Source organism: Acanthochromis polyacanthus, chromosome 6 (genome assembly GCF_021347895.1).
Source record: "Acanthochromis polyacanthus isolate Apoly-LR-REF ecotype Palm Island chromosome 6, KAUST_Apoly_ChrSc, whole genome shotgun sequence".
Taxonomy (NCBI): Eukaryota; Metazoa; Chordata; class Actinopteri; family Pomacentridae; genus Acanthochromis; species Acanthochromis polyacanthus.
In genome coordinates this window covers 28613194-28628554 of record NC_067118.1, presented here as the reverse complement: position 1 = coordinate 28628554, position 15361 = coordinate 28613194, and the positions used below count along the sequence as shown (strand labels likewise).

Below are 15361 nucleotides of genomic sequence, written 5' to 3'. Positions count from 1 at the left end.
ATTCAGTGGCATTTTAATGTCCTGTTCTGCTAATTTTGAGGAATCAGAATGGTAAAAAAATTTGAGACGGCTTTGAATTTAACAGTGCAGGACAAATCCGTTTGCACATTTCCCACAATGTCAACAAAAACTAAACCTAAACTTCATAAAATCAAAATCAATGGCATGAATTGGAATGAAGTGTGCAGGTGTACATTATTATCTTCACACTGATTGTCTCCATGTAATCATTAATTTTTACCACTTCTTACCAGAACACAAACTCTTTCAGAGCCCCTTCTTTGTGCTCCGATACGCTGTGATTGTCCTGCAGGGGAGACTCATGTGAGTCACATTAACATACTGTGAATCCCGCAGGTATGACTGAGAACGCTGTAGGCTGTAAGTCGTCAGCACAGGATTGTAAAGCTGACAGCACTGAGGGCATATTTACAGCATCTCAATGACACATTAAGAAGACTGCTTTGGGCAAAAGATGCATCAGTGTCGGCCACTTATAGCATCATTTAGCCTTTACTTTGTTGCCATTGTTGCGCTTAGCATTAGTGTAATGTTACATTTATTTTAAAGCATCTTGAGGATAATTTCCACCGTTTTCAGTCGTGATTGAACTCCTCTGCAAATCATTTTTTCAAGGCACTCAAACACACCGTATGAAAATGTTTCCGATGCTGTGAAAAGAGTGGCGCTGATCCCGATAATAGATTGAACTCATAGCAGAGTATTTAGAAACCTAATCCAGATGGATATACTTGAGCCATAAATGTGCAACCCAATTATTAGTAATGCATGTGTGAATAACGTGTAAACAAACCGTGAGCACTAGTAATCTTTGTCGCTTATCAACAACTTGCAACCGAATTCAGCTTGGGTTGATTTTGATTGAAAAAACAACTGTTAATACAGTTATTTTAAGCTTTTCTTGGTTTTTCATTTCATTTTATGTCCGTCAAGTTTGTATTTTATTGAGAAGCCCTCCATCTCTGCACTAAAAAGGTGTTTTATTTTGTGATGTGGGAGCTGCAGTTGATAATTATCATGATTTTGTTGACTGAATGTTCGGTCAATAAAACATCACAAAATAGTAAAACATTGAAAATATCACAGCAAAAAAACAGCAGATATTTACATTGTTAATAAAAATCTGAATTTTTACTATTTTGCTTCAAAAACTTCCTATAATAGTGAATCAGCTATCAAGAATAGTAACAACATTATACAGTGGTCCTAATTTTTTCATTAATAGTTTCTTGTTAATAGTAACTACAAACAAAGAGCAATGTAGAAACATTAAGCTAGTAATTTAGATGAACATTCAATCAGTCATCCGTTTAGAAGGATCTTCAGAATAGAATTAGCTATTAGTTATTACACATTTGGTTGGAAATGATCAAAATTAAACAATCCCACATGTACATGATATTGATTAAATGTTTCAAACTGTGCGGACAACCGAATAGGTTGACATCCTATCGCATTTTCTGAAAAAATACATTTTTTTCTGCAATCATTTTTAAAAACAAGTACACATCAAGCACAGCAGCCTGGTGATGGTCAAAGCAGTGGTTTCTTTAATATATAAACCCTGCTATTTCCACTTTTGGCTAAAGCAGTGGTTCTCAACCCTGTTCCTCAGGACCCACTGTCCTGCATGTTTTAGATGCCTCCCTGCTCCAACACACCTGATTCAAATGATCAGCTCGTTATCAGGCTTCTGCAGAGGCTTGATGACGAGCTGATCATTTGAATCAGGTGTGTTGGAGCAGGGAAGCATCTAAAACATGCAGGACAGTGGATCCTGAGGAACAGGGTTGAGAACCACTGGGCTAAAGTGACATCTTTCACTCTCTATTAATCCAGAAAATACCATTAGTTTATTTAATAAAACCCAGTGTGTGTCATCACTTAGTTTCTATTCAGCACTTTAGAAAAAGAGAAAACAGAGCTTCTTTTGAGACTCTGTTGGTTAATTATCATCCTCCGAGTCTCTAAAGGTCAGATTTTATAGCAGTACAAAACAAGCTGTTTTTATCTATTCATCACTCCACCAGTTTCTGTTTCTTTTAGGTTCTGTGAACTGCTTCGGGGCTCATGCAATGTCCTGCCTTATGAAAACCTGGTAAGCTAGAACTTGTCAGTTTTCTATGAATGCAAGAAATAAATCTGTTCAGACAGCTCCCACACTATATGATGCAGACCAGGATCACACTAGGCTAATATTATACAGTAATATTTCCAACTCTCAGCATGTTCCCACTCGGCCAAAAAATAAATAAAAAATTTCAGTAAACATAATGCCTATTCATGGACACTTTTAACATGTTGCTCCATTTTTATTTGGTTTATTTTTAGTTGGAAATTGTTGACAAAAAAAAAACTAAAATCAAGGATTTATGGCCTGTTTTTCTTTTCAATCTGTTAATGATCTCACAGCCTCTGAGATTTATCTTGTGACTCTTTGTGGGATTTCAGACCCCCAGCTTGTAAACCACCACTGTAAGCATCTCCAGAAAGACTTTTCTTATACATCGACACAAAGGCCCAGTCGCTCTGTTTGTCTGCGTCTCTTGTATTTCCACACGTACACATAACAGGTCTAAAAATAGAAACACAAAACAGTACAAAGGAGGACTGTAGGAGCCCCATACAACTGTCTCTCTCTCACACACACACAGTCCTAAAATAGAAACAAAAGGGGCATTAAGGGCATTATGTGCACAAGACAAAGTATAAAGGTGCCCCAATTAAAAATACAAGCAAAACTGCATAAACCGATTATTGCAGCACGTGTAACAAGCGGTTGGGTTTCATTCAGGAAAAGTTTAGATTCTTGGTTTTGATGGTTTCATCAATGCAGACATGTTTAGAGCCAAAAATGATTGGAGCAGCTGAACAACAAAAAATATTAACTGTTGTGATAATTAATTCCATTTTTCAGATCCTTGATTGTGACGATTTGCTGCTATGAGATAGTAAAGTGAATATTTTGGAGGTTTTAGACTGCAAGCAATAAGTTGTCAGCCTTGACTTTACGAAATTATGGCTTGCATTTTCACAGTTCTGTAGGCATTGAAGGAATAATAAAGACACAATTAGCAGATTGATCAGTAATTACCACTGTTAATTGCAGTCCTTAATTGATTACTTGATCCAAATTCTTGTTTGTTTTCTTTCTATCGTGGTTAAGAGAAGAATTCATTGCGTTCTTCACTATTTCCTGTCCTTTTTCCTGTTATAAACCAAACAATTAATTGATAAGTTACGGAACTAATGAGTTCTGCTGCTGTACAATCAATCACACAGATTCAGTCAATAGTGATGAATGATTGCTACTTATTTAGCCAGCTAAACTGAGTATCATTTTGTCTTAATGCTGAAATGAACATTGGTGATTTTTGAAGCCTGTTTTGGCCTCAGGGATTTCCTAAATTATCACACATAATTCGATGATCTCACTGCTCTGAGTAAGTTCACTGGAGCCCCTGAAGGGCCACAGACCTCAGACTGGAACATGCCGGTCCCATCAATACATACTGCTGCTTTTGTTAAGATGAAATAACTGTGAGTGTGACAAATCATTCGTTTTTTAGGTGAAAAAAGATCCTTTTCGTGGTGTGTTGACAAAGTGGACAAACACACACAGAGTGAACTTTTACAGGGTCTTGGTCACTGTATGTAAAATATGTTTAAGGAGTTTAAACATGGTGCATTGACTCAACACTGGTCCAACATAGATTGCAGTGCATCTGGAACACTAATCATTCAGTTTGTCATCTTGCTAACAAAGCCGGCAAGTGAATAAATGGCGTATACAGATAAATGTTGCTGCCAGGAGCCAAGATCTGAACTTTTCTTTGCCCACCTCCACTTAACATAATGTTTCCAAAGTACACTGTATAGAAATGTGACCTCAACTTCACAGCATCTGCAACCACAGCAAACAAAACAGCTTGTTGTTTATCTGTTCGTTTTTAGCCATCAACGCGCCTGAGGGCATCTGCAACATAACCCCCCAAAGAGTAAAAAACACTCCGCAGAAACAAGCACAAAGCATCCTGCTGTACTGAGCGAGGACACAGGGTGAGTGCAGAATGACAAACACTGATTTGTATTTTTTTGACTTGCATGCTACAGGCATTCCATGATGGTCCTACCAGGATACATTAACGAGACTGCCCCCATTTGCTATGCGGTCCAGAAGAATAGGCCACTTTGTCTCGCAGTTAAGCTGCTAACGTGCTCTGCAGAGCTCGCAGACAACAACTGTGATGCTAATGCGAGCAGCGACATCACAGCAACCTGCGGTCTTCTCCTGCCCTCTAGCATTGTCATGCTATCGTGTCAAAATTACGACGTCATAAACATTTTGAATGGCAAATATTGTGGTGGCAATTAGCATGGAACTTAAAAAACACATTGTGGTGTTGTGGATTAGTTTCAAAACAGCATAATGTACCGCTATAATAGTCAGCAAGCTAAAATTATTTACTGTGACTCATTTATGAAGCAACACTGACCGGAGTAAATAGAAATGCACTTAAAATTTTACTGCATGCTCATAAAATGATGATATAATGCCATTTCTACAGTAAATTAAAGATGTTCGATTCGATTAAATATCTTCATGCCTTGATTCACAAATCAGGCTCAAACTGAGATATCTTTGTGGCATCTCTATATTCTTTGCATACTGGTCACGAGCTACACCGACTGTATAATCCAGAAGAGACGTACATTTTGTACAGGGCCGAGGAGCACTTTGTAAATTTTTTTTCTTGTCATCATAAATCCTAGGAATCATTTTTAACGCTTTTAGGAAGTTATCCTACATAAATTTCAAAGCAGTGTTTTTTTCTCTTAAATATGCCATGGAATGAAAGCAGTGGGGGCTAATTACGAGCATTCTTCACTGAATTAGCGTTTGGTGTGTGGTAAGGCCTTTGTCTTGATCCCTAAACTGATCCCTTACTTATTCCCCACAAGGTCAGAGGTCACTTGGTTAATTAAGGGCCCAATCAGTCTTTAGATAAACTCATCTGAGCTTAATGTTTGCACTTTTTGAGGTCCAGCAGCTCTGCCTGGTACCCCTGAGCTTTGTGTGGACTCTGCTAATCTACCCACAGACAGGGGAGCAGGTTAACCCAGCTCAACAGCGCCAAGCTGGAACGGCCTTTTCATTTGAGGGCTTCAGTCAATGAAGAATGTCTGTAAGCTCTCGCCAAAGCAGTGAAATTACTCTAACTTGATGTATTGTGCACGGAGTGTGGGTTCGGGGCGGGGGCGTCCTAAACCTCTCAAAGAGCTGCAGATTATGGAGAGTAAGCAATGTTTATGCTGCATGCAGAGGGCAATGTTTCAATGGAAATACTGTATTTGTCCTCTGCTGCTGGACCATGCCACACACATCCAGGGTGATGAAAGCGTGGCTGAGCAAGTAACCATGAAATCTCCAAATGTGTTGTGGATGGATTTAACTCAGCAAAGATTACTCAATAGCTCACGGTATATCAGTAACTTAATCTAAGGTTGTACAGTTTAATTAAAGCTTTCATCTATTCTTTAATCGAGCTTTTCTAGTGAGTGGGCTGAACAAACGCTAATGCTCTACAGAATGCTCCGCCCGTACTGCAGCTATATTACCTTTCTGAGTGCAGCATTCTGGTCGTAAGGTAGTTTGTGAGACTTTTATGTCGGACTCTGTAAATATCTCATTACGGGAAATGATAAACAAGCAAAGCGGCTCAAACCGAACAACACGACCCTATCTGAGCAAGTCCTATGCAGGTTCATGGTTGTGAGCGTTCACGTTGGTGCACAAGAGACGGGGGAAAGGAGAAGGAAGGAAAGATGGAGGGGAAGGGGAAGTGGGAGCAAGGACAGCAAAACTGACACATGCTAACCATCTAAATATACAAACTTGTTGAACACAGTATCAACAGTCTTTTCCAGAATTGCAGACCCCACCTTCAGACTTTTCAGCAGCCAGGTAGATATTAGGTCAAACGCACAGAAGTGATTATGTATGTGCCTGGTTGCACAGCCATTTCAAACAGAAAACCGACTGAAATCAGTCATGAAACCAAAAGATAACATAAAAAGCTTACTTGATGTCTCAGTTACAGAGGTGTAAACTTTAAAAAGCAGAAAAATGTGGTTGTACACAAGAATAAACAGGAATGTGTGCTCTTGCCTAACTCAACACACTGCAACACCTTCACATCTTCATAATAATGTAAAAACTGAATTTTCCAAGAAACACAAACTCAAAAGTGACTCACTGTTACGTCTTGTTTAGGACACCTCAAAAACTCTTACAGTTCTTGTGTAAAATGATCCAAATCACCACCGTATAGAGTTATTTTAACGACGAATCACTGAATTCATGGATAATGTTCTGGAGAAACACTAGATTTAGCCACTAACGAGCAATCGCAGAAATTCTGAGTAATAGAGAAGCACATTCGGCTTTACGCAACACAGCTCAACACATTTCTATTGGTACTTCATCAAGATTACAACCTCCCTGAAAGCACATGCAGAAGTGAAATAAGAAAACTTACCAAAGCGCCTTGTTCAAGTGCACCCTCAAACACAACGGTCTCTACTCATACAGAAAATCTTAGGAGTCTCCTGTCCCTCGGACTGCCAGGGAATCAAAGCTATGAAAAGATGTGAACGTAGCTGAGCAAATAGGATTAAAGATGGCTAAATCCAAATGGCTGGAAGCACAGCATGCATTAAAGAGGAATTCTCTCAGGAAAGATAATCCCCATATACGCATTTTAACACACTTCACTCACTCCCGTGTGTGTTTTTTTTTAACACAGTCATAGTAAAGCCTGACTGTCCACACACGACTCAATAAAATCTATAAATACAGCTCGACCATTCAGACTGAACAGTGACACATACAACTTCTAATTCCAGAGGTGGAAACTTTATACAGACACTGTAATAACTTTAACAGGCTGCTAACAACACATGCTGCCACACTCCCTCTTCTTCACCTCCTCCATTTAGAAACCAGAACCGCCGGCTCCTTACCTTCAGCACCTCCATTGGCACCTGTGCGACGGGCGGTACGCTGACATTGATGGCGGGGGTCTGGGCCGCTGTGGTTTGTGGGTACTGGGAGGCCTGCTGCCTCTGCTGCTCCCGCCGCTCCTGCTCTTGAAGCTGCTCCCGCATCAGCTGTTGCCGCAGCAGGATGCGTGATGTCATGGCGGAGGAGCTCAGCGGGGGCTTGGACGAGCTGTGCTGGTCCGACGGGCTGCTGCAGAGGGGAGGCAGATGTCAGACGATGGAGCAGAGGCGGAGGGAGAGAAATAGAAGGGCCGATTAGAAAGGTGAGGTGAAGAGAGGCAAAGAGACAGACAGTGATAGCACAGGAAGGGTAAGGAGAGGTCAAGAAGGGGCAGAGAGGAAAAGGTCAATGTTGACCGCAGAGCTGCAAAAACTGCTGCATTATTTGATACATAGGTGAAGTATTTGGATCCTTTCAATCATTTTTAAGTAAAAACATTAGCAGGTTTCATTGGAGAAAAGGATTTTCTGCTCTGGCCGGGCAAACTGAGCAATCAGGAGAAACCACACTTTAGCTCTTTTAAATAAATTCTTAGCTTCAGCCCCACTTTATTGCTCTTACAAGAGTAATTACTCCAAACTTAACCTTTTCGGTGTCAATGCATCGACTAAAATGTGTTTTCAAACACGAAAACTCAGATGATTTTGGAGAGCAGAAAGATGTTTTTACATCCGCAGATTGAAACCCAACAGAAAGAGGAACATTTTACAGAAAAGATTGCTTCAGTTTTCCCACTCTCTTAAATTTAGACAGCTACTCCCCAGACAGAGTCCTGCAGTCCTAAAATAGAGAGACTCTGCTGAAGCAGAAGTTGTCGGGATGAAGCCTTCATCGAGTGAGTGATTCTTTTGATAAAACTCAGTAAAACGTCTGGCCAATCCAGCTGTGCAGTAATCGCACTAATTAGCCAGTGGAGTCAAACACAGGCTCGGTCTGCAGCGTATTCAGTGGGTGTTGAGCCCTCAACATACCATAATTCTCTCCCCAGCACTGCATATAATCTCATTGTTTGGCACCACACCCACTGAACCCTGCACCAGATACCAGACAAAACCGTATTTTTGATCAATCTTGTTAAAGTCAAACAAGATGACATTCAGTTTGAGGTGGAAAATGGATTATTAATTGAAAAGGAGCCAATTAAAAAAGAGATTTAATTACCGAATTACCACAAAACTGAGAGTGAACTTCAGCTTATTCTCTGAAAGTACTGCAGGGTCCCTCAATCCGATAGTTATTTCTTTTTTTTCCCCTGTCAGGTTCTTTTGTACCCAGCACACAGTCAGGTTTAGTGTTCATATGCATAATTCCTTTGTCTGTGTGACTTTGGGTGATTGTGTTTCCTTTCATCCCAGAAATTTCAAACGAAAGTCACTGGATCTAATGTTAAAACTCTTCATTTCCACTGCCAGAACTCAAGGCTTTGATTCTTTCTTTCTTTAATCTACTTCTCTGTTTGAGTGTTTGAATTCTAAGACAGCCCATAGTTTCATTTCATTCCCAGTTAATATGCAGAATTTCATTAAACTAGAGCTGAGACAATTGGAATAATTTTGGCAACAATTTCCATAATCAATTACTCACTTGTCATATTTTTTTATTTGTCAATTTCCACTTCCTCCAGCTTCTCAAATGTCATCATTTGATGATTTTCTCGACAAAGAGTTGAACGTTTTCTCAGTGATGTTTTGGGCAATCACAACAAGCAATCGGAAGATGTTGACTTAGGCTCTAGGAAACTTCATTTTAATTGAGAAACTGAGAGGATAAACAACAGATGTGAAATGATCACAATTACAGCCCTAAATTAAAAACTGATTTGAAACAGCTTCTTTGATCTTTGTCATATTCCTTCCTAAACAGTGTATTTTAATTGAAAATTCACACAATGATCTACACTTGTTTTTTCAAATTGAATATGGTAGGATAAACTAATTTGTTGTACTGTTACACACACGTACGCATACAGACTGCACATTAAGTAGTTGCAGAAGTGGAAAGTAAATATATGCATTTAATCAAATACAGTTCAGAACTCAATATAGCCTCGAAGAACTTTCTGTTTACACTCCATTACAGTTCAGAAGCAAAGACTGTATTCCACTTTGATGATTTGGATGATTAAGACAAAATATATTTATTGAAGAAACTGTAAGAAATTATCATAGAATATAAAATAAGTTACACGGGTGTAAAGTGGACATTAGTTTTAATCAAATTCATCACCTTCAGCAGCAGCATTAAAGTGATGCTAACATATTAATGCATCAGCAAGTGTAATGCAATTATATGCTGTATAATAATTTTAACTAATACCTTTACTTTTGTTACTTGAAATATCTTATTATTTTTGCCATTTATGCACACAGATGTGTCATTTTTGCCCCACCTACTAGCCTTGGAGCAAAATTTTGAGATTCAAATTTTGTTTTCTATTTTTACGCCACCGCGGAGGCAGAGTTATGTCTGTTTGTCTCAAAGACGGACTAATGGATTTGGATGAAATTGTCAGGGAAGGTCAGAATTGACCAACTGATTAGATTTGGGCAGTGATGTGGCTTAAAGTCTGGATCCATGGATTTTTGTTAAGGATTTTTGTGTCATTGATAACGGCACGGCATCACTGTAACTATGACTACATGTGAACACTACGTCAGCTGCCTGCCGACGATCACATCCTACTACAAATCGACCATTGCAGATTTATCACACATTTTTTCAAGATTTCAGCCTTCGGAAATCATACAACGACTGAGCAGCCTTGAAGTACTGTACTCGCTGAGTGCTTTTCTTTATATATGTGCTGTGCATGGATGGGAGCACAGCAGCTAACATATTTGGTGGATGTCTTTCACCAACAAAGTCGCATTTTTCATTAACATAATTTTTATAAAAACATAGACGAAGTCCTGCTGGAGAGAACTAGAAGGCGTGATGCTGGTATGTATCTCTGCACAGCCATTTTTACATCCACTGCTCCTCAAGTGTAAACCACCAAACACGCATCACCGACAGGCTTCCCCCCTCAGTCACACATTGAGTTTTAATAGTTTTGGCATGCACTGTTCCGATGAAAACATCTTCACACTCCTGCAGGCAATCTGAGTGAGAACAAATTCTTCGCCACCTCCAACCAACACAACAACTCGAGGTGCGGCATCGCTCCTGGGCTCAAGAAAGGGTACACCAGTTCGTCTCCACCTCACAAGAGTCTGAAGTGTCAGAGAAAACACAGACATGTTTCCCAACCATGGGAACACAGTGAGGCTCATAGAGTTGTTTAAGGACACTTCAGCAGAAACTGATGTTTTTCAATCAAAAACACCACCTCGTGAAACTATGAGCAACATCTTACATAATTACAGATGGGGTTTTTTTGCATTAAAAATGTCAAATGAAAGTCTTTTCATCAGCGCATAATTTCAATGTGCAGTGGTAATCTGTCAAAAATATCTATCTATCTATCTATCTATCTATATATATATATCTATCTGTCTTATATTATTATAATCAATATAGGCAATATAAATAGGCATAGAGGTATACTAATTGTTTTTACACATACGCAAAGCCAAAATATACACATTATCTCATGCTTAAATAAGCCCAGAAAATGTACTTTAAAAATGAAAAATTACTACTTTTGAGATGGTATTTTGCATATTTTTTTTGGCCACATCAGTTGCCAAAATACATTGTTTTTAGAGTGTACTCGTGGACAACATACACTATGTATGTAACACTGATACTCAAATATTTATATCCTAAAATGATCTCCATATTACACACATATCTCCCACATATAATTATTATTTCTGCAGTACTATTTCTTCATAGCTAATTGACAGTGTTTACACCACTATCAATATGACTTTGATATCCAACAAGAACCTAAAATAAAAGTCACAATGTTTAAAATGTCGGCACCATGGGTTGTTAGTTTTAACCAGCCTTTGTTTAAATAATTACAGGAAAGTAATCCCAGGATGTTACTTTTTAGCGGAGATCTACTGAGCTGTAGCACCTCAAGATTTTTTAACATTTTCTTGACTATCCGATTGTGCGTTTGTGTGCATGAATGACCAGAAACCTCTCTACAAAGCAAAGTTCAACCTCTCTGACTCCCTCTCTCTCTTTCTGCTTCTTCCTTTTGACTGTTTGGTGGCTTTGTGCCAAACGGACCACTGAAACACATAAAAAGCTCTTTTGTCCTTTTTAACTTTTTCACTCTTGTGTGTGCACACACCTCCTCTCATGTTTGTGTGTATCTCAAAGAAAAAAAAAATAAAACAATGGTTGTACAGTCTTGAAAAGCCCCACCCACCCAACTCATGATTCCTCTGATTGTGCTCACTGTGCTCCTCCATCATACTCCACCATTAGTCAAACTGTCAGAGCTGAGTGTTTGATGCAGGATTTAATGACTGACTGACAGACAGGCAGCAAACAAACCGGAAAATTAAGTAGCTTTGCATCCAGAATAAAGTGAATGTAAACAATAGTGGTTATTGAAGTGCCCAAAGTCCTATCAGAGTCAAAACACTGAGATATCAAAGGAAAATAGTCTATATTACACACACATAGCTCTTCTAAAACTGCTGACAACTGACTGGTATAAAGCTTCCTGCTAGTTTGCACGCCTGATGACCCTTAAATGACCAAAGAACAGCTCTGCCTAATGAACAAAAATGGTAAAACAGCGACCTCATATAAAAATTATTAGCATTTCAAGAAGATTTTCCACTTTACTTCTCTGGTACATTAAATAAAAACACATTTCTTTTATTACTTTATTAACTTTTTGTCAAAATGTGTTATTTATCACAGTAACATAAGATTTTTTAAACTTGATAGGTTTTCAGTTCTTAGTTATGAATCAATGATTATCTGACAAAAATATGATTCTGGAAAAAGCCACAACTTTTCAACACAAAATGCACAAGAAGCAATCTGTTAAGCCTATGATTGTATCCACTTCCCACACAACTCTGTGCACGATGTCCTTCATGTGTACTTAAAGTGTTGTACACACACAGATGGATTCCACAGTCACGTCTTAATGCATGGAAACAATATCACAGCTGCCGAGGCGCCATACTCACAGACAGTCAAATGAGCAGGGTCTGTACACTTGCACTCCTACGGCCTCCATATTTGTTTGTTTTTTCCTGAAGGTGCACCACCCGCCCTTGGAGAGCAGTGAAAGTCATGCTGGTGGTGCAGCGCTGAAAGTGTGTCAGAGGGGGGAGGCTCCGGGGCCCGGCCTGGAATCTCCAATCGCCACACAGAGTCCCAAGCAGAGGACCAGCCCCGTCCTGAGAGCAGGGAAGAGGAGAGGGCGAGTGCCCACTGGAAACACACTGTCCATCAACACACTGTTCTGAAACCCCACAGATACTGTTTCACTTGGAGACGTGTGTCGACACGTGTTGACTGGACAGCCAACGACAAAGTAGTAGTGACTGTGAGGACCTTGTCTGTCCAAAATGTCGCAGGCAAAGAAATAAAAAAACAAAAAAATCCCCTTCATCTGCTGTTATAATGCATTTCTTAGATAATTCAATGAAGTTTGAAGTGACTTATGTTCTCCCTCAAAGATATTATTGAAAAAAGTAAAAGTGCAAAAAAGTAAAAGAAATTACCAATCACAATGTAACTAATTAGATTTTTTTTTAACTGTTTTGTTTTTTGGGTGTTTCACTCACTGAAGCATGATATTCATATTTATCTATCTAAGGTCACACAAGTTCATTGCTTTTACTGCACAGAGACACTGATCAGGTATAGTCATCCTCAAAGATCCCTTCAGAGCCAGGAAAAACCCTGGAAGCTCCTTCCCATTCACAAAATGTGTTGATTTTTGTTCTTTATTTTGAATGTTTGACCTTCACTGAGCAGAATGACGTATGCGCATCTGTGTGCCTTTGACACTAGCAAGATGTTTCACACTCATCTGCTTAAAGGTTCTCTGAGTTACAGTTATTATTATTATTAAAAACATTTATAGGGAGAATGTTCTAGGTACATTTTGTCAACATTTAAAGCAATAAATCATTTTTTTTTTCCAGAAACATTCACACTTGATTTTCACTGTAAAGTATGTTTTGATCATTTGAACCTGCAAACATAATAAAAATCTTGGCCTTTTGATTGTTTTTCAAATCAAAGATACATTTTTATACTGAAAGTCAGATTCGTATAGAGGCACACATGCACACTTTTCACACAATACATGCACAGTATGACTATACTGGTATAAAACAACAGGGACACACTATTTGTGCACTCTCACTGGATCAGATATCAACAAAATCAGCCTACATATTTTAGAAAATCTAATTATACTCAAGAAAACCACTGAAGTCCTCACATAAAATGTCCTTCACCTTTCTCCTACCAGGGACTGCTTTTTTAAAATCTCTTAACTCAGTGCACTTTCTCTAGCATCTAACCCTGTAGTTTTTTAATGCTGAAAAAGGGATAATGGCGCGGCATCAAGGGAGAAGACAATGACTTAGGAACACCACATAGGGCATAGTTATAAAGGGACTGCAAGGCAAGAGCAGTGAGGAAAGACAAACTTGCGAGACCTCAAGTCAGAAAGCAGCCAAGAAACAGCATTACTAAAATGCAGTCCTGCAAACCGAGCACTCGTCACGCTCCTGCCTCCTTTGTCTCCAACAAGCTGCAGGTGCTGCCCTTCTGGCAAGTTACACAACCTCTCTGCAGGAATACAACTCAGTGATTATGACTCTACATGACAGGCCATTGATCCACTCGGGCTCCCCTGGTGATCAAACACGCCACAGTTTGCTGCAGCTGACATCAACTCCTGGAGTCAGTCAGGCATATCATAAAGGAAAGCATCTGTATGCACGTCTGCAAAATCAGTTATGTAGGACTGGTACCAATAGGAGGCAGTAAAACATTTTCCACTAAACTTCTAACATAACCCTGACCTTATCACTGCTATGTCATTCGTCCATAAATACCATCTATTTGCTATGTTAGCAAGGGAGCTAGCCAGCTACGTGAAAGTCAGTAGCACAGGAGATTGAAAAGTTAGCATAAGAACTTTACCCATGAATTCTTGGAGTTGGTGAGAAGAAATGCCAGAAAAAATAAACACTACCCACATTTTCTACTCTGTTGCTCACGGTTACCAAATTTGTTTGGTGGATAATGTAGCTAACAAACCACATAGCTACTTTTACAGCTTCCTAATTGAGTGAAAGCTAATGTGTTAGCATTTAAGTACATTATCCCTAACATTATTGTCACGCCCTCTCCTGCTTGGGTTCACTCATCGGTTCATGACAATTATAACTTTAATAGGACTCTAAGTAATGCTAACATAACATGTATCAACTATTCATAAAGTTCGGTATGTCTTGTAAACCTAAGAGCATTACACGGCATTTACAAAAGCTACAATTCAAAAGTCCACTTTTCCACCAGACACATAGAGATTTTAGAGTGTTTATAGCAGAGGCACTAGCTATTCATGTCTTAATTCTGCAGTAGCCAAAAATGAGTTCCGTTTGTAAAATGATACTTTTCTTGCAGTGACATTTTAAAAAGCAAGAATGAAAATGTTTGTGATAAAAACTGAAAGTATTGCAATAAAAGGAACAAATCTGTAGCATGAATTCCACAGCTAGCTTGAGAGAGTAAAGACTAAAATGTTCAGTGGAGTGAACATAAGAAGTTTTGCCATGGATTTTACCTGTGGATTTTTTTATATAAAAGGACAAATTCATCCTAAGTGAACATTATGCTATTTGTAAAAGAATGCAGAATGCAGCATGCAATGCAAATTAGTGTTGCTCCAGGTCAGATATACACATGTAATTCGCTGATATATCAATTAGCATCATTACAAAAAATCCAGTATCAGTAGCTCTCTAGGACAAATCATAATAATCCGTTGAACAGTTAAACCATGTAACTAGCTAGGTAAAAACTCTATATTTACATAAGTATCATTATTTAAATACATATTATTACACAATACTTTGGGAGATTAAAAAAATACATCTGCGCTACTGCAAACACAGCTTATTGCTGTAATATAACACGTAATTTATATGATATTGTAATGGCAGTGTATATTATAATATCCTGTAGCTGACAGACTAGACTAATTTTTAACTTTATTTAATATCTTTAGGTTTCTAAGTCATTATGGGTCAAAACAAGACATCTGAAGATGCTGTTTTGGAATATCACAATCAGAACTCATTTTCTGACATTTAAAAAAAATTAAACAAAAACTAA

General features: G+C 38.7%; 1 protein-coding gene across 5 annotated transcripts in view; it reads right to left on the bottom strand.

The window, feature by feature from the left end:
• Positions 1–15361, bottom strand: part of LOC110957882 (microphthalmia-associated transcription factor-like) — a 32680-nt gene that overhangs the window by 11951 nt on the left and 5368 nt on the right. For 3 of the 5 annotated variants that reach the window (XM_051949840.1, XM_022204102.2, XM_022204103.2), the window contains exon 2: positions 7045–7273. In XM_051949840.1, the coding sequence (XP_051805800.1) occupies positions 7045–7273 (229 nt within the window). The remainder of the gene's footprint in view (positions 1–7044; positions 7274–15361) is intronic. The other 2 variants (XM_051949838.1, XM_051949839.1) reach the window with 1 other exon arrangement.